The following is a 21,109-nucleotide window of genomic DNA, read 5'->3' on the forward strand; positions in this document are numbered from 1 at the left end:
CGACTTGTTTCTTTCCAGTGGTCAATGAAATCGAGAATGGACTGGTAAGCTTAGTTTTTCAATGGTTAAGATATATCTGTATATATAGCGTGAAAAGGAAAACTACAATACTAAAAAGTGTCTTTTGTATTTTGGTGTTTTAAACCTGATTATAACCTTTATTGCATTTTTGAAAAAAGACATTGGTTGTTACCATAAACAAATTCAGAATCTTTCGTGTTGGATTTTTTTTCTATAATATAATTTCTTTCAAAGATGGAAGAAGCACGAGCATTGGTATTTTCTTGTTTTACGCTTGCTTAGGAAAAAAAATCCCGAGCCAAATCCTTAGTAAGAATGAGTGAGCAAAGACGGCGTATAAAATGTGTAGGGCGAATGTTTAATTCATTTTAAAGAATACATTCATTAGATTTTGATGGTGTTCAGTGGTGTCATTTCCCTACAAAAAGTTGACACGCCACACCCCCTGTTTAACACTTTTAGCGAGAGAATATTATTGACAGCAAAAGCGAGATACAGAGAGATAGAGGTTAAGCACAGATAGATTATGAAAGATTTTTCTTAATAATAGTTTGAGATGAACGGCGATACACAGAACCTTTTTTGGTTTTTTTCTCTTTTAAATTTTTCGTTAAATATTAAGGCATAAACTGGCTAAACTTTTTAGTTCTAATGACTCATCTTCGACCAAGAAAAAAGTTTTCATCGCTTTTGACAGCTCTTTTCCCAGAAAATGTACAATTTGTTATTTTATATTTCGCTTTTTTGCGGTTTAAACTTCGAAGCCAGGCAGCCAATTTCTTTAACAAGTATGGTATAAAAAGAGAGAATGCCAATCCGTTTTCATGCTTATTACAATTATTTAGAGAATATGACGCTACGAGGAGGAAGAGGGGCGACAAAACGGCAATCGAACCGCCCTGTGGGTCTCTACATCTACGGGAACTATTTTCTCCTAATTCCGTAGAATTTATTGATAGTCCTACGTGTTAATTAATTATTTTCGCTTGTGACTAGAGCGACTGAAAATCAACGTTTCTACTAAATTTTTAACTAATTGTATTCCTCCGTTTCTCAATCTCAGACGTAGTAAAATACCCTCAAAAATTAAAAACGTGCTTTTTATTTGTTTCTCTATAATACATAATTTCGGATAGATCTACGTTGTTTTTATCGTATAACACTACCGAGGAACTTCGTTTAATGGAACTATTTATCTTCGAGAAAAACACACCCTCCCAAATATTATTATTGATACGGATGAGATTAAGAAACGGATGATCCTAAAACGTGAAATATTCCGGTTACCACGACGACGGCGATTTCGTTTGACACCCGAGAGCGAGCGCTCCGACCCTTCCTCCTCAAGAACAGGTACGTTTTTTTAGGAGAGGACAATCGATAATATTATTTCAGTCAAAGGATTTTTTTGTTTTAAGAAATTCGTTAAAATACATAAAGGTTTATTTGAATGATATTTTTGGTTTCTTTATTAATTTAGAGAATTTTTTTCTCGTGTAATCTCGGGGTGAGGGCTGACGTCGGGGATCATCCACGCTCTATTCCGAAGCGTGGTGGTTGTTGGGGGATGATCAATATCTCACCAATCTCGACAGGCGCTTGAATAAAATTGCTCCCCTGCTGTTGCGGCTGCAGTCTTTCTAAGTCACTATCGATTGATATATGTAATATTTGATTTCTCATCGGCGCGGAGAACCGAGGTCAACAGCCGACGGATTTTCATTCACAGTGTCATACGCGAGTTTTACATATTATATATTTTTATATTATTATTTTCGTTGAAAGGTTAATAAGTTATGGCCAGAGTCGCTGGTAGAAACGTATAGACGGTTGAAAACATAAAACTCTCTCGGTTAGCTCTATATAAAATCTATCCATTTTATCCCCTCTGTATATCTTTTCTCGAACGCTGATAACAATTTATAGGAAAAGATAACCAATGTTAGTAAGAAAGAGGCGCCGTTATTCGGTTGCGATGTTGTTGTTTGAGTTCTTCTGGCAAATTCGCGTTTCGTCTTCTTCTCTCCATCTGGTTTTCTTTTGGTTAAATCGAAAGAAAAAATGTTTATGTATATATTTTTTTTTGTATTTTTCCCGTTTTTGTATTTGAATTTATTTTCTGCGATTTATATATATATATTTTTGTCGAACGAGTAGTACACGAGATAATTATTGATTATAGAATAGCACCCTAGATATCGGAAACGTCGTCCTGGGCATAACGATAGTAACTAACTTCTTCGAGTTCGGCCAGTGGCTCGAGGGGAAGTCCGCTATCCTCGTGTCAAGAAAAGGTTTCCTTGGTGGAGGACGTGTTAAAGCCCGTCAGAGGCATGAACGGAAGTCCATTTTCGGGCTGGCCGTGAATGTGCGCGTTCATCACGCTCCCCATGACGGTCCCGTCAGACTTCTTGCGAATGGGCTTGGTAGATCCTCCGCAGATTACGGCGAATTTCAGCTCGCGACATAGCTCGACGCACAAGGGTTCCTAAACAGGCCACCACGAAACCGAAACGTATAGACAGATAGAAAATGGAATAGGCAAGACAGTGAAACAAAAAGTATTATTATCGTCCGTAAGAAATAGATAAGAAGGTGAGAGGACGGAAGGAATGTGGCTGGGGTGGTGTATGGGCAATGGGGTAGTGAGGCTTACTCTTTCTTCTTCGGCCTCTTTCCTGGCTTTCCAAATGAATTCCACAACGGCAGCGATGCACGCCAGAGCCAAACCGGCTAAGAGAACGACGAAGACGCCTCCAACATTGGCGAGGCCCAGCTCGTTGGCCGAGCCTGATGAGCGGCTGGTTTCTTCGCTTTTGCAAACTCGTCCGGGATTTTTCTGCTTCCACCAACGTTCTTTCAAGAGATGGAGGGTTCCGCTCTCTTGCAATTGCAGGATAGCACTCGACAAAGGTGTCCGATATGGCGAACCTTCGTACGAAATGGCGATTTTAATTCCCAATTAGGAGAGGGGGGGCGCATAATTATTCTAACCAGATGGAGTGGCGATGCCGTAGCCTTTGGAGTCAAGCATTCCCCCAACTTGAGTCAAATCGCAGTTTCTCTCAACGATGTACTCGATAGTAGTTGACTCCATCAGGAATGCGTAATTCCCTTTGCGTACCCGATCCACGCCTTTCATGTTGGAGTCCGTGAACACGTTGGGACGGGCTGATTCCATGAAAGCCCACATGCGCTTATACGTTGGGATCTTTGACTCCTGCGCGCGACAAAGACGTCAAGAGCGAATGCTTATATTAAGCTGACCTATAATCGGAGATATTGTTGAAGGGTCTTACCTTGAAGAAGACTTTGGTCGAGCCTGACCCGACACAACCGTAATGAATGGACGTCTGCTTCGCCAGATCTTCGGCACTTTCGATGGGCGATACCATCCGCTCGACGGTTAAAAAAGCGGCTAAATTCGCAGTGTATGACGAGACCATGATTAACGTGAAGAACCACCATATTCCGGCCACCACCCGAGTTGAGACGGCCCTACGTCGTACAAAATCAAAAATTTAATAAACCGATTTTCGTACTCGGCGCGGTGATAAATGGCTACCTGGGCGTCAACTCGCAGCCTTGCTGCATGAGACAGCCTATGGTGAACCAAAGTGTATTGAGAATAGTGAACTGATTTTCCAGTTCTTCGGGTTCCTGGTTGCAGGGGTGGGGGTTGGTCCACTCGTAAGGAGAGAACCGGGCCACAATAAAAAGGAAGAGGGTGACCCCCAAAAAAGCCGTTACCATGTAGAGCCAAACCTCAACGGATAACGGCGAAAGGAACGAAAATAGGTTTGGTATCTTCCTGTTTGGTTTCCTGAAGAGGATACTAATGCCCAAATTCATGAAAGGCATGGTGAAGTCGACAGCTTGTTCTCGCACGTACGTGATCGTGAGGTCACCAATGGCTAAGTCGGCTTTCTTATTTATACAAACAACAAAAATCACGCCAGCTATCAGAAACATGACCAATCTCCAAAAATATTGATTCTGCTCAAAGCCATAATATCGCCAAAGCCCCCAAAACATTTATAGGCCTACTCGCCGCCGACGTCTGGCAATGAAATAAAAACAGCAACGCCAGAAAAGATTTGTTACCCAAAAGATAGGAAATACGAGAAAGAGAGAGTGTTTATTTTCTTTGTGTTAATAATGGTTTTTCCGCGCCTATACGGGGAGGGGATGGACTTCCAGGGTGGAAACGAGGTCGGATAAGCCAGTGGCGTGGCTATAAATCGCGCTTCGACCGGCAATGACAATAACGTTTTATCGCGATATAAACGAAAAGGTCATCTTGGCCACTGCGGCGAAATGGTCGAATCATTACCCTTGTCTAATGACGAAAATGGTATTAGGGTCGTCCCGTCGAGACGGCGAATAAAACAAGGAAGAAATTGAGGGTAAGCGAAACCCCAGATGGCGGTATAATGTCGAAAGAGCTAGTGGTAAAAGAGAAAGAGCGCGTGCGTACCCCATCTATCAATTCCCTTATCATGCCGTTCCATTCGCCGTGTTCGTTTCGGCTGCCGTATCTTCCATCGTCGACCTCCTTAAAGATGTACTTGAATCCTAAATTCTTGGCGATGGCGTCGATCAGGTCGACGCAATAGCCCTCGTATCGGTCATTTCCTTCGAGCTTTTCGTGGGCTTGGGGAACTTTTCTGATGGTGTACGGGTGATTCTAGAGGCCAGACGGAAGCCCCGGCGTGCCACCGGAAAGAGAAAGTGGAGGAAAGGGAAGAAAAAGAAGTTACGATGAAAAAGAAGAGAGGGCGTAGTTAACTCTGTCCGGATCAAGACGGATCGCTTTAGTCGAATCACGACTAAAGACGCGCCTCGCTGGACGGTCGGTGAGGGATAAGGGACGAGCCCAAAAAGGAAATATCGAAAGAAAAAGAGAGAGCCTTACGATTATCGACGTGACGATCAAGGTTTTGTTTCGTAGGGACTGGACGACCTCTTCGTACGCTCTGGTGTAGTTGCTAGTCATGTTCAGACCGGACGAGTTCCACTCACCGGCCTTTACCCCGCGAAGAAAGGCAAAGAAAAGGAGAACGTCGTCATTCATCACGTATTACAGTCTCTGGCGAGTCATTCCCTTCTTTATCATCATCTCTCTTAAAGTAAGTAGACCTAAGCCGACAAAAATAAGCTCGAATCGCGGCGTCCACCCCCATTCGTCCTATCCCGAGGACGGCCAAATTGCGTCGCCGCCTCCAGCGTAAAAGAGAAGAACGACCCATTCTTTTGACAGAATTGCGGATTGTCCTCGACTCCGAGTATATAGGATTAGAAAAAAAGGCCTAGTTAATTATACCCGGACGGTGGCATATCGGGACCCTTTATCAACACGTCCTGTCAGTACCGAAAAATGAGGGACGCGTGTTTTTTTGGGGTGCCACCTAATGAATGGAGGCGGGACCCGTTGCTCGTGTGTTTAACAGCTCGTAATTGCTAACGTGTCACTGGCCACCGTAACGACCCGCTGACGGTTATTCCTTTTTGCTCCCGAGTGTCTATATTGACCTATTTACGTCTATTCGGAGCTGTCAGGGGGGTTGGTTCGGAAGACTTTATAGCTCCAATGCCTTCCGTTAAGTTACGGTGACTATTATCAGAGATGGCCTCAAATGCATTCGAGGAGATTTATCGTCCACCAAAAGCCATAGTGCTATCCAATAATTCTCGACAGTTGACGTTTTATTACTGTACATTGTAAGAATCCTCCCTTCACCCGCGCTATTTTGTCGAGCTTCACTGGCTCCCCGAAACCGCTTGCCCGCATTCCCCATCGTCGCCTCAAACTAAGCCACGCGTGAGATCTTTCCGAAGACATTTTCTACCACGTCAGCCCGTAACAATAAATATTAGTTGACTCGCACTCTCCCCCCGTTTCCTTCCCTTTCAATTTCGCGACTAAAAACAATAAAGCGGCGATAATTTGAAATGGAAAAGGTAGGTCCCCAGAGCGAATTTTGGCAAAGTTCGCTAGTTTATTTCATTAGCAATCTTGTACCGAAGGATTAAGTAGGATTAGGGACGCGAACGGATTAGGAAAGAGTGCGAGAAAACTACAGATTCGAGGTCACCAAGGAAAGAGAAAGATGGGGGAAAACAGAGAGCAAAACTTGAGGAAAACTGACCTCTTTTAATCCCTCGTGAGTCAACTCCAGAACTTTCAGAGTAAAGTCGGTCCGGAAACCTCGGTTGTCGAATTTGATGTTGCCCGTTAAACCTTTCAAATGAATCTATAATTGAAAATAAATCAAAGGATACTTGATTAGTTTTTTACAAACGCCTTTAATTCCAAGTACTTTTTTCTTATTCGACGATGGAATTACTTTTCAATCAAACTCCCGCGGGATAGTCCTTAGCTCGGTTTCCATTAGAGCGCAAAAAGTAACATTTTGCGTTACGCGCGTTAGCATTCTTAACCGTGGTTCTTACAAAGAATCTTACTCGCGTAACGAAAAACTCGTCATTTTTCGTACTTGTGGAAGGCAACTTTTAGTAAATATTATTATTCCATTGAATAATTCAAAATAACGGCCCGCAAAGTCGCCGAATAGCTTAGAATAAATTTTCGGCAGCTTAAACTGCATGCTTTATTCCTCCAAGGTAAAAACATCCGCCATTTTCGGTGTGACGAGCAGTGGTGTAGTCGGGCCAGGGCGGGGCAGGGCGTCACCCCGGTGCTTTTTTCAAAGGCAGGGCCCCGCCCCGCCTTGATTTTTCCATTTTGCCAGGGCGCGCCCTGCCTCTTTTTTTCAACATGCCAGGGCGCGCCTTGCTTCTATTTCGTAAATCATTTTTCTCGAATAAAAGGGTGTGTGAATTTATGATAAATTTTGCCCGCAGAAAAATACCATAACATACGGCCAACTTCGATCACGCTAAAAATCGAAGTTGGACCTACATTTATAGCAACCGGTACAGCCAACTTCGGTTACGCGCGAAATCGAAGTTGGCCGTACCCAGGTAGCGCCCCGGTTCTTTTCATTTTAGGACTACACCACTGGTGAAGAGACAACGGTGCCAGGTAAACGTACCTGAACAGCCGACTACAAAGTTATTCGGTTTACTCTGTATTTCATTGGAAGCTGGCTGCTTGCATAGCACATGTGTCTTGCAGCGAGCCAGCTTCCAGTGAAAGACAAAGTAAACCGAATAACTATGTAGTCGGCCTTTAAAACAGATAGCAATGTAGCCAGATTGTGATTATTTTGGTTTGAAATACATCGAAAATGGCAAACTTTCCTTTTCCCGCCAAATAGTTCAGTATCAACTGGGACTATTATTAGCAATTAAATCAAAACTACTTTACTCAACACTCCCGAAATATGTTAGTTAGCTTACTTTAAGAATAGGTTTCCAAAGGTGCTTGAAATACAAAAACTGGGCGGCCACTAACAGAAACTCAGCTTTTTTGCTAAGTTTTAAAGTTCATTTGGAAACTTAGCTTGGTGTAACGCGCGTGCTGAAGGTAAGCCCATAAAAGAAGTTCGGTAATATTTCGTACCATGCGCATATATTTGATAAGGGAATTCCCGTGTGGCCACGGGTCCTCTGTTTCGCAGGAAATGGAGCGAATGTGGATCTTTTGGCTCCGATCTAAGTCGTGAAGAGCCTTGCTGAATAACTTGACGGCATCGTACATCAGCGCCACTTCGGTCTGAAAAAAGTAGTCACGTTAAGGCAATTTCTAAAACTGAACTGGTTGACATTGTATAAAATTAATGCAAGAATTACACTTTGTAATAACCAAAATATATATTGGAAAAAAAATATGTAAACAAAATACTAATCTCGGTCAAAAACTTGACGAACATGAGATACATTAATGATTATTCAAGCATCATGGAAGCTAACGTTGAATTGCACAGTGGCAGGAAAGTGCAATAAGTCTGAAGCATTTTTGCATATGAGATAAAGATAGGTTTTCTAAACGAGTTGCTAATACGAAAACCCCATAGGAAAAGTTCCGCCGAGAGGCTGATCACTATCCGTAATCGGTGTACAAGCCTATATCTTTGACTGTATTGAAGTGACTGATTACGTAATCGATTACAGATTTAGCACCAGCAAAATCTGTACTCGCTGTAATCGGTGTACAGAATTTAAAGAGCCCTACTTTTTTTAAAGCATTAAAAAGTCGCTAGATGAATTTAGTCAGATAGCAGCTGTTAAACTTAGTATTTAGCCTTGTCTTAAAAATTCTTTGGCCATTTTCTATTAATTTTAATCATTTAAACTATCGCAAAAAGTTTGAATTTTGTTGTTTAGTTTTGTGGTACTTAGAACCATTAGCATTATCTTTAATACGTTTTATAAAAACCTCTACCAAGCAACAAACAACAATTTTGTAGATTAAAAAAAAACTGAGTTTAATTAATTTTTAATTAATTAATTAATTATCGAGCACAAATATGAACATTAAGATTATTTCTGATAATTTTAGCGTTAATCCGACAAAATTTAAATAGTTTCATCTGTCGACATTTCAATGTCTCTTTTGTTTTGACAGTTATTCTAGTGCATTCTAGATTGTTTTTGCTACACCCTTTTGATCGATTTTTACAGCCCTTGTAATTGCATTTTTGAAGCTGTAAAAGAGCTTCTGGTGCTAGAGGCCGGTTGCAATGTTTCGGCCTATATACGTGATGCAAATATTCCCATCTAAAGTCAGTTGCGAGTGGTTATCTCGGAAATGGTTGATTTGATTTCTTCAAAACCAAAGCGTGAAAATAGGCGCGATTGGCGGAAGTTGCCTAATTTCTCAATGAACCTGCACATTTATCTGCCCAATTCTTGTAAAGTAAACAAATGTATTTTTCCATTTGGTTACGAGTTAGTAGAAGGAAAGTAAGGGTATGGCATCGATCCCAGGTTCAGGTTTAGGTTCGGGATCGAGATCCGGGATTTAAGGTGAAATGGGGGTAATGTATTTCTGATATTTCTCGCGACAATTTGTTTTTTCGTATATCAACATATTGTGTCCAGGCCAGCTGGTTCATTGATCTCTGCTTATCGCGAAAGACACTTGAACGTATCAAGTTTTATCGTACGGAATAAGTTGAAATGATGTAAAAATTGATAACCTAGGCGGCGCGCGCGCGGATTACCCGGGGGACGCGGTTAATTTGAATTTAAGAGTTTTGACGTCATGGAATATTCGTTGTTAAAGTAGAATGGAAATATTTTTAAACTTCATTTTAATATCATTGTAGTACGCTTGGCACTTGAACCTATCTCACGAGTATTTCTTAAAACGAATATCTCGATCGCGTTTTATCGTACGAAATAAGTTGAAATTATGTAAGTTGTATGATACTTGATAACCTAGGCAGGAAGATAGCGCGCGCGTGCGCGGATTACCTGGGAGGCGCGGATTGCTCGGGGGCGCGGTTAATTTGAATTTAAAACATGGATTCCCTCTCCGAAATAATTCATGTAACCAAAATTGGACCGCAAGTTTTTTTCTTTACTAAGTTACGTTTAAAAGAACCTTTTGTAACAATTCCAATATGTAAATATAGGTATAAGGATTGAAAAAATACTTAAAGTAAGTGGTTTTACTGATAAACTCTAAAGGAATTTAACTTTAAAGGGTATCTTAGATTATTGTTTTTAATTTTATTCAAGTTGAACACGTATTAAGAGTCCTTCAAAGTACTATAAAAGGATTTTATTTACGAACTAAATTCATATTTTCTTCAAACTTTCAATTCGCTTTTTTTACTATTTAAATACGGTAAAATATAATTCTTATACACAAATATAGTCAGAAAGATACTATAAAACACTAAAATTAAAATTAAATTAAATTTGTGTGGATAAGATTTGCAAATATCATTTTGAAACTAATAACTTTCACGCTTTATTTAAGTCAAGCCAATAAAAACAATTACCTATATTTTAAATACGGTAAAATATAAATACATTTCCGATATGTAAATAGGTAGAATAACACTATGAAAAATTCCTTTTTCTACTTTTAATACGACAACACACAACTCTGATACGCAAATATATACAGAAAATATAAAAAAAATACTCTACGTTCGATACGTTAAAATACATTTCCGATACCCAAATATAGATAAAGAAATACTATAAAATATAAAAAGGTAGAAAAATACTACACATTAACCATTATGAATTTAAGCTTACAACATCCTTCACGTATAGAGCATAAAAAAATACTACAACAATCTCTATACTCTACATTCATCACGTTAAAATATATTTCCGAAATGCCAATATAGGTAGTAAAATACTACAAAATCTCTATACTCTACCTTCAATACGTTAAATTACATTCCAATATGTAAATATAGGAGGAAAAATACTACAAAAGCCTCTTTTCTTGGCGTTCAATATGTTAAAATAGATTTCTGAAATGCAAATATAGGTAGTAAATACTACAAAAGCCTCTTTTCTTGGCGTTCAATATGTTAAAATAGATTTCTGAAATGCAAATATAGGTAGTAATTACTACAAAAGCCTCTTACTCTACGTTCAATACGTTAAATTAATGATATGCCTCCGATCGAATCGTTCATTTTTTCCTATTTATTTAAATATACGTTTTTAAATTAGAATTGCTTCTAGTGTTCGGCAGTCGATTAACTTTTATCTATGAATAAAATAAGCTCGGCTATATTTAAATAACATTATTTAAATAACCAATAGTTAAATAAAAATTGTTAAATGTTTAAATAATCGAAAGTGAATAAGCCTATTTTTTAAATAAAACAAACAATTATTTAAATAAATACCACTTTTATTCAAATAAATGCTTGGTTGCGTAAAAACACAATTAAATAAGTTAAAATGATATTCTTTTTACCAACGTTTTTTAAATAAATCGGAAAATTTGTGGATAATGAATAAACAATTCCGAACACTAATTGCTTCATTAAATTATGCATTTGTTCTTTAAACAATAACTGAATTTGAAATTATATAACATAAAAAAAATAGTTTAAAAATAAAACTATATCAAGGTATTACACTCGGGTAAAAAAAATATAGTTGCATTATGTTTTTATATTTCTTTCTTAATTACAGTGATGCTTAAAAGCAAACCTCAAATCTATAAAACAAAGAGTTTTTTTAACAAGGGATAAATTTATTTTAATAGATGCTTTGGTGACATCTAACGGCGGCAATGGACAATAATAAACAAAATACTAAAAGTATCATGTGTTATTAAAATTTTAATTGCTATATTATATTTATGGTATGTACTTGAACCCATTATGGTATTTGAAATAGCTTAATATATGAAGAAAGTAAACATATTTCTTAACACATAGAAAGCGTTATTATTTTTATAATTTATTAATTAACTATTAATATGGTTACATTATTTGCATAGGGTACTGATAAACTCTAAAGGAATTTAACTTTTAAGGGTATCTTAGATTATTGTTTTTAATTTTATTCAAGTTCAAAACGTATAAAGAGTCCTTCAAAGTACTTTAAAAGAATTTTATTTACGAACTAAATCCATATTTTAGAAGTTAGTTTGTATGAAATACTTACTAATACCTGAAAAATGGACTTTAGAGTTGATAAGATTTGTAAATATCATTTGAAACTAATAATTTTCACGCTTTATTTAAGTCAAGCAATTACATTTTTAAAAATGAAAGAAGTTAAACAATATAAAAATTTGTAAATATTGTAAATATTTTTAGGTAATAAAGAAATTAAGAAATGTTTTAATTAAAATATCTTTCATTTTCTACTACATTTTTAAAATTGAAAGAAGTTTAACAATATAATTATTCTAATATAATTTCAAATTCAGGTATTATTTAGTGAAGCAATTCTTATTTAAATACTTTTATTTAATTAAAGCCCCCGTCGACGTCTGAAATGTGAAATGGGGCACCGACGGGGCTGGCGCGGACGCTGGGGCACGAGCGCCACCCGCGTCTCAACGTCTGACTATCATCTGGCAGTTCCATACTGGGCTATTTGACCATCAAAATGACCAAATACACGTATATTTGAACATTTCCCTGACTACATGACTGAAAAATTGTTTAAAGGTCCATCTACTTGGTTACAAAATTTGTTAAATACTTGGCTTTAAGGCCATCTAAATTAAAGTTAGAAGTAGCTAGACAAAGAGAAATTGTTCTGAAAAATAAAATTAAAGATATAAAACTAACCAATAGTATTTCGTATACCAAATAATTCGACGTATTTGTTTTTGAAATAACTAAATAGTTTGCATATTTGTCAAAAAAAACTAAAAAAGTAATTGAAATTACTGTTACTTTTACTTGCAATAGTAAAATGCTAAACCAAATGTATAATTTATATTTTATTTTATTTAATAAATTTAAACTATAATACTAAACTTTTTCAAAAAAAACTTTTACAAACAAAATTTAAAATACACATTTTTAAAATTTAACTACACCAGCTCCAAGTCAGCTAGCGACTTTTCTTTTTTTTAAGTAACTACTAACTACAATTAAAATCAAAGGATCTGCTATATTTTTCATGCTTTGAAAACAATTCATTAAAATCTCGAGTTTTTAAATATATGTAAAACACGAAGGAGCAGATCTTTTATCACAAAAATTATATTTAATTTAGTTTATAATAATATAGGGAACTCAAAAATTAAAAAACGAAAAATCAAAAAAGTTACTTCAACCTTTCTCCCAGTTATTAGTTTCGTTTTAAACTTGGTTTACGTTTTAGTTTTACTTTGCTATTCTAGAAAATTCCAAAATTCCTTTAGAGTTTATCAGTAAAACCACTTACTTTAAGTATTTTTTTTACTCCGTTCGGTCTAATAGTAGATTACGCACCTATAATCCATGATGTTTTCATTTAAATTCAAATTATAACGAATTGAAAGTTTGAAGAAAATATTAATTTAGTTTGTAATTGAAATCCTTTTATAGTACTCTGAAGGGCTCTTAATACGTTTTGAACTTCCAAAATAAATTAATGTACTAAGTTACGTTTAAAAGAACCTTTTGTAACAATTCCAATATGTAAATATAGGTAAAAGGATTGAAAAAATACTTAATTATCCACTCTAAAGTCCATTTTTCAGGTATTAGTAAGTATTTCATACAAACTAACTTCTAAGTTTGAAAAAAAAATGGATTATATAGTGAATAAAAAATCCTTTTAAAGTTCTTTGAAGGACTCTTTATACGTTTTGAACGTTTTGAACTTCTAAAATAAATTAATGTACTAAGTTACGTTTTAAAGAACCTTTTGTAACAATTCCAATATATATATATATATAAAAAGAACCGTGATAAATAGTAAAACCCACTTATTTTTCAATAAATACATTTCAGATACACAAATTAATTAAATAAAAGTATTTAAATAAGAATTGCTTCACTAAATTATGCATTTGTACTTTAAATAATACCTGAATTTGAAATTATATTAGAATAATTATATTGTTAAACTTCTTTCAATTTTAAAAATGTAGTAGAAAATGAAAGATATTTTAATTAAAACATTTCTTAATTTCTTTATTACCTAAAAATATTTACAATATTTACAAATTTTTATATTGTTTAACTTCTTTCATTTTTAAAAATGTAATTGCTTGACTTAAATAAAGCGTGAAAATTATTAGTTTCAAATGATATTTACAAATCTTATCAACTCTAAAGTCCATTTTTCAGGTATTAGTAAGTATTTCATACAAACTAACTTCTAAAATATGGATTTAGTTCGTAAATAAAATTCTTTTAAAGTACTTTGAAGGACTCTTTATACGTTTTGAACTTGAATAAAATTAAAAACAACAATCTAAGATACCCATAAAAGTTAAATTCCTTTAGAGTTTATCAGTACCCTATGCAAATAATGTAACCATATTAATAGTTAATTAATAAATTATAAAAATAATAACGCTTTCTATGTGTTAAGAAATATGTTTACTTTCTTCATATATTAAGCTATTTCAAATACCATAATGGGTTCAAGTACATACCATAAATATAATATAGTAATTAAAATTTTAATAACACATGATACTTTTAGTATTTTGTTTATTATTGTCCATTGCCGCCGTTAGATGTCACCAAAACATCTATTAAAATAAATTTATCCCTTGTTAAAAAAACTCTTTGTTTTATAGATTTGAGGTTTGCTTTTAAGCATCACTGTAATTAAGAAAGAAATATAAAAACATAATGCAACTATATTTTTTTTACCCGAGTGTAATACCTTGATATAGTTTTATTTTTAAACTATTTTTTTATGTTATATAATTTCAAATTCAGTTATTGTTTAAAGAACAAATGCATAATTTAATGAAGCAATTAGTGTTCGGAATTGTTTATTCATTATCCACAAATTTTCCGATTTATTTAAAAAACGTTGGTAAAAAGAATATCATTTTAACTTATTTAATTGTGTTTTTACGCAACCAAGCATTTATTTGAATAAAAGTGGTATTTATTTAAATAATTGTTTGTTTTATTTAAAAAATAGGCTTATTCACTTTCGATTATTTAAACATTTAACAATTTTTATTTAACTATTGGTTATTTAAATAATGTTATTTAAATATAGCCGAGCTTATTTTATTCATAGATAAAAGTTAATCGACTGCCGAACACTAGAAGCAATTCTAATTTAAAAACGTATATTTAAATAAATAGGAAAAAATGAACGATTCGATCGGAGGCATATCATTAATTTAACGTATTGAACGTAGAGTAAGAGGCTTTTGTAGTAATTACTACCTATATTTGCATTTCAGAAATCTATTTTAACATATTGAACGCCAAGAAAAGAGGCTTTTGTAGTATTTACTACCTATATTTGCATTTCAGAAATCTATTTTAACATATTGAACGCCAAGAAAAGAGGCTTTTGTAGTATTTTTCCTCCTATATTTACATATTGGAATGTAATTTAACGTATTGAAGGTAGAGTATAGAGATTTTGTAGTATTTTACTACCTATATTGGCATTTCGGAAATATATTTTAACGTGATGAATGTAGAGTATAGAGATTGTTGTAGTATTTTTTTATGCTCTATACGTGAAGGATGTTGTAAGCTTAAATTCATAATGGTTAATGTGTAGTATTTTTCTACCTTTTTATATTTTATAGTATTTCTTTATCTTTATTTGGGTATCGGAAATGTATTTTAACGTATCGAACGTAGAGTATTTTTTTTATATTTTCTGTATATATTTGCGTATCAGAGTTGTGTGTTGTCGTATTAAAAGTAGAAAAAGGAATTTTTCATAGTGTTATTCTACCTATTTACATATCGGAAATGTATTTATATTTTACCGTATTTAAAATATAGGTAATTGTTTTTATTGGCTTGACTTAAATAAAGCGTGAAAGTTATTAGTTTCAAAATGATATTTGCAAATCTTATCCACACAAATTTAATTTAATTTTAATTTTAGTGTTTTATAGTATCTTTCTGACTATATTTGTGTATAAGAATTATATTTTACCGTATTTAAATAGTAAAAAAAAGCGAATTGAAAGTTTGAAGAAAATATGAATTTAGTTCGTAAATAAAATCCTTTTATAGTACTTTGAAGGACTCTTAATACGTTTTCAACTTGAATAAAATTAAAAACAATAATCTAAGATACCCTTTAAAGTTAAATTCCTTTAGAGTTTATCAGTAAAACCACTTACTTTAAGTATTTTTTCAATCCTTATACCTATATTTACATATTGGAATTGTTACAAAAGGTTCTTTTAAACGTAACTTTGTAAAGAAAAAAACTTGCGGTCCAATTTTGGTTACATGAATTATTTCGGAGAGGGAATCCATGTTTTAAATTCAAATTAACCGCGCCCCCGAGCAATCCGCGCCTCCCAGGTAATCCGCGCACGCGCGCGCTATCTTCCTGCCTAGGTTATCAAGTATCATACAACTTACATAATTTCAACTTATTTCGTACGATAAAACGCGATCGAGATATTCGTTTTAAGAAATACTCGTGAGATAGGTTCAAGTGCCAAGAGTACTACAATGATATTAAAATGAAGTTTAAAAATATTTCCATTCTACTTTAACAACGAATATTCCATGACGTCAAAACTCTTAAATTCAAATTAACCGCGTCCCCCGGGTAATCCGCGCGCGCGCAGCCTAGGTTATCAATTTTTACATCATTTCAACTTATTCCGTACGATAAAACTTGATAAGATATACGTTCAAGTGTCTTTCGCGATAAGCAGAGATAAATGAACAAGCTGGCCTGGACACAATATGTTGATATACGAAAAAACAAATTGTCGCGAGAAATATCAGAAATACATTGACTTTTCGATGGTTTTACCCCCATTTCACCCTTAAATCCCGGATCTCGATCCCGAACCTAAACCTGAACCTGGGATCGATGCCATACCCTTACTTTCCTTCTACTAACTCGTAACCAAATGGAAAAATACATTTGTATTTCGGTCACTGGTGAGAAAAGTTTTAAAGTTTAATTTTAGACCCTTGGTCATGAAACACCCAGTGCTATCGCATCCTTTAAAGACGTACCAGCCAATTAACGCCTTCGACCGATTTGGTCATAGTCGAAAATAAATACTCTTTACTTTTATTTTATCTTTATTTCTTATCAGGGTTGTATTAGAGGGTAATTGTTCGTAAAAACCCGTTAATAAGACCAGCACATCTGTGTCCAAAGAACATACGTCCAAATTAACGCGATTGTTTTTTAGCGTCATCTAATTTCTAAAGCGAGTAGAAATATTTGATGGTCCGCTTCTTCTAAACAATGCCGACTTTGTTGTATTTGTTCAGTTTTTAGGGCTTCATGCAATGGGTGGTTGGACGAGATAATATTTTGAAAAGAATCTATATGTATCTCGATGCTTTCTTTATAATGATCGATTAGTTTTTGCGATAAATACGTTGGGAGTTCCGACTTCGTTTTGGGGTGTAAAAGGAAGTTTTTGACGTTGACTATTTTTGTAATATCATTGACATGGTAATGTACGGCAATGTTTTTACTGATTCTTTTAGTGCGCGTTGCATTTTTGAAAGAATTTTCGATATACTGCTCAATTTTCTTCAGAAATGTATCGGCAAATAGAAGTGCTGAAGTTATATTTTTCGAACCTGCACATATGGCCTTTACAATACATATGGCTTCAATTATAACCACAAAGCTCTCCGTACAAAGATCATTCGTCGATGTAGCTTGTAGCACCTTCGAAAATGGAAATTTTAGGACTTCCGATAAAAACTCGTGTTTGCTAGACTGCATGCATGTGCATACTTCTATCCGTGTTAAAGTGCAACTCGAAATTCATAATCACCTATTGCGTCTTTTTCCAACAAATTTGGGCTTGACTTTGGTACAACTATAACAGCCTCGATATCAAGTTGCGCTCTTGCTTCAGGTTAATTAGTTCACCTTTCACTTTTAAGCGAGTCTGAGCCCCAGATTCTTTGAAAAACTGAAAGTTATTTCTTTTAAGAACATCCCAAAATCCAATACTACCTTCCAAATATCGTTCTTTAATGAATTTTGCAAACGAATCTTTTCCAAGCTTATCTCGGTTAAGGGTATTGTGCCGTATTTTGGAGATGGTACAGCGAATGAAACTAAGTTATGTAGATCTTCATCAAGAAATAGATTGCCTTAAAATTCTGTTGCTTTTACTTCCGATTCCCGAAGGCTTCGTGGTGTAACGCTGAAGATTCATTAACGCCAATTCCGGCTTCTTCTTTGAATTCTTGAACCATAAAGCTTAAGAGCAACCATAAAATATCTGTCCATCGCTGAAAGATTTCCGGTTATTCCAACGACGCCTCAACGGATTTTAATTTTCTTATGTTCTTGCTCTATGGCTTGGTCGGGGTCGAGAGAAGTGAACGGGATGCTTCCATTGGTAATTACGAAGTTTCCTTCGGTGAAAAAATTCCACTATTCGGTGTCTTCATGTTTTAATTCCCGCATATCAGCCATGTAGAGCGGAACCCATCGTGCGGATTTTTGTTGGTCATGAGCGTGAAAGTATATACACATTTGCTCAAGACAAGCCAAATGTAGCTCTCAATTAGAAGTACGAGTTGTGTAAATAAAGTTCAAAAGGTTCAGAACTTGCTTCACATAGATTTCCAAAAATATTCCGTTTCCTTTGGCTTCAGTTTGGTTTTCCAAATTTTGGAATATATTTAGACGTCTTTGTGATTCTTGAACAGCAGATACTTTCGGTTTTAAAAGACCTTTGTTCCACTCCTTGGAAAAGATTACGAATTCCAGGAATTACCCTATTTGTTTGATCTTTTTCTTCATTAAAACGTTTATCTTCGACTAGTAAAATGTAAACCGCCATCAGTGTAATAATGTGCGCCTCCAGGCCCCTATATACGTGCCGACCTTCTAATATCCACCGAACATTTGCGGGTCCATAAATTCCAGTCGTCTTCCAAGCCACATCTAAACCGCTTCCTTCTATTATTTATTTAATGACGCGATTATTGTGTGTAAATATCCCAATTGAATAATCCAATGTTTCTAGTAGTCCTTGATTTTAATCGCACAATCATGGTTTTTTAATCTGCAAAATTATTGCTGGAGTTGTGTGCTCCGTAGTGTTGGATAAAAAACTTCAAAGATTACCCTATTGAGTCTAAATATCCCCAATCTCAGCTACAAATTTCAAAATTTTTACGATAGGTTAAATGGTTAAAACTAATTGAAAAAGTTAAAGAATTTATTAAGACTAGGCTAAATATTTAGTTTAGCATGTGTTTAATCTATTTCACTTGAAAAATCAAACTTAGCAAATTTTACAAAGTAGCTTAACTATTTTTACACCCACAACCGGACTACTTGGTCCTAGGGTATTAACCTAGCTTAGCTGATTAATACCATTGCTGGCAAACGAAAGTTGCGCTGTGTATTTGCAGAAAACATTTTTAAAACATTTTGGGCACACACGCTTTTGTTCGCCAAGTTTTTGAGAACAGTTTATAGAAAAAATAATGCCAGTACCAGAAAACGTGTATGGGTAATTTGCAGGCTGTACAGAATAAAGCTACATCTACACTCAGCTACGAGTTTAATCTCTCTATTTTTATGACCGAGATTTAACTTTAAAGAGTCAAGACATTTAAATCGTAAATATATCGTGAGCAAAAATTTCAAAGTGGTTCCAAGTCCCCACCGCACAATATACAACTAGGAATAAGAATAACGACTTCATAGTAGAAACCTGTAATTCTAGGTATCGGGATATCAGTACCAAATTCAACGGAATTGGCCTCTTGGATAATCTCAGAATTGATATTAAAGAAACGAGGACGTTAACTTCTTTTAAAAAGCTCATAATACAACACTTGACAGAACTTGGCCTATGACTTTCTAAACTCAATATTTGACACTATGTACCTTTTGCATCTTTAAGTATTTTATTTTAATTATTTAATGTGTGGACCCTTAATAGGTTATCCCTAATAAAGCATTTATTTATTTATTTATTTATTTATTTATTATTAATCTTGCCCACCTTTGTTAATGTAAACTGACCTATTTTGTTGCAGTAGAGGGATTTGTTTAAGAATAACTGCAATGTTCTTCGCCGGTTAAAGGGGCTCCAAAGTTCGGTGGCAAAATGTGTGTAAAGTCAGTAAAGTGCGAAATTTACGGTTAACTCTGCCCGCTTCTGCCAAGGCCGAGTGAGGGGTTGGGGGGAAGGAAAAGCATGCTCAATTTTCGTTTTTTTTGCTACCGAAATCTGGAGCCCCTTTAAAGAGAGCATTAACCAAATTAAAAAATCGTCAACTAAGACGCGCTACGACTGGTTTTTAACGGAAATGTTAAATTCATTGACCCATCATAAATATCGAAGTTCCTAGACTTTTTAACATTCAAAATCTCAAAAACCTTTCATGTAGCTGTGAACGAAAATGCATCGTGTTATACGAACGATACGAAAACTACGCGCTCCAACAAAGTTGCGAAACATGTTGGTACATGGGGATAAGTGTTTAAGCACCATTGGAAACTCGGAGTTTGTTAAACCGTTCCAGTAGGCTTAAAGCTGTTTGCATTCGTATAATGGACGTAGTTGGATGTAAATCCGTCTATCGGGTGCTCTAGCCACACACAAATCATTTTTTTATACGGAAAAGTACGATGTTCGCGATAGAATAGACCAAAAACCATGAATGTATTCATTTAAAACATGAATATCTAACTATATCATTACCCTTTCTACCATCTGGGGCTCAGATGGGCGGGGCCTTTCTGCGCTTTACGTCATCACTTGAGCCAATCAGGAGACAAACGTTTGTCGTTTACTCGATCCACAAAACGTTTCAGGGATTGCGCGATATAACCGGCTAAGAAAATGACTCGTGATTCTTAGAAAAATACCTGTACTTTAACAAAATTACTTGATAATCATCAAGATTATAAAAAAGATGCGTATTAAAACTTTATAAATTAAATTTCGCTCTAAGCCTTGGCACTGAAAGCTAGTCAAGTTTCTAAACGTTAAGCCCTTCAATACAATTTTTGAGAGGTGTCGCTTGACTAAACTAACGTCATAATCACTAAGCCCCTTCCACCTTAGCGACTGAGGCTAGATTACCTAATGCAGTTCACTATTCATGGTTGAAAGAATACATTAAAGGGGCAGGAAAGTGGTGTTTTGAAAAACGTCATCCGTGACGTCATTAACGAAATTTGGCGCGTAGAACTACTTTTTCTCAAGTTCGCGAAGACGTAAACAGGCACTGCTGTGTTGTGATTTTTGTATGACGAAATCCAGCGTGGTCTGGGTTAGTGTTAGCTGAGCTCGTAGGAAGTTTTAAAATTCCATTAATCTTTATTGTGCGATAAGGTCTTTTGGTAGTAGTGTGTTCGTAAATTTTTAAATTATTATTTGCGAGTTTCATCGAAAAAACGCTAGATAAATCGAAGCCAATTTCCTAGGGCCTTGGTTTCACTGGAGCATTTTGATAAACCTTGGTACTCAACCATAGTTCTTTTGTCTTTTCCCACTTATCAAATTCACCAACAAGAGATATTTTCCTATCGTAACGTTTCCGTTTTTTATTTAAATTAAACTCGTTCATAC

The 21,109-nt window shown here is 35.3% G+C and overlaps 1 protein-coding gene across 1 annotated transcript in view; it reads right to left on the reverse strand.

The window, feature by feature from the left end:
- Positions 1–358: 358 nt before the first annotated feature.
- Positions 359–21,109, reverse strand: part of LOC149932701 (glutamate receptor ionotropic, kainate 2-like) — a 113,956-nt gene continuing 93,205 nt past the window's right edge. The window contains exons 7-15 of the mRNA XM_090157496.1: positions 7,547–7,699; positions 6,171–6,275; positions 4,937–5,047; positions 4,499–4,708; positions 3,587–3,948; positions 3,321–3,519; positions 3,016–3,241; positions 2,678–2,952; positions 359–2,509 (exon numbers count right to left, since the gene is read on the reverse strand). Of these exons, the coding sequence (XP_090013622.1) occupies positions 2,306–2,509; positions 2,678–2,952; positions 3,016–3,241; positions 3,321–3,519; positions 3,587–3,948; positions 4,499–4,708; positions 4,937–5,047; positions 6,171–6,275; positions 7,547–7,699 (1,845 nt within the window). The 3' untranslated portion in view covers positions 359–2,305. The remainder of the gene's footprint in view (positions 2,510–2,677; positions 2,953–3,015; positions 3,242–3,320; positions 3,520–3,586; positions 3,949–4,498; positions 4,709–4,936; positions 5,048–6,170; positions 6,276–7,546; positions 7,700–21,109) is intronic.

Source organism: Leiobunum rupestre, chromosome 8, assembly GCF_980474605.1.
Source record: "Leiobunum rupestre chromosome 8, qqLeiRupe1.1.hap1, whole genome shotgun sequence".
NCBI classification, from domain to species: Eukaryota; Metazoa; Arthropoda; class Arachnida; order Opiliones; family Sclerosomatidae; genus Leiobunum; species Leiobunum rupestre.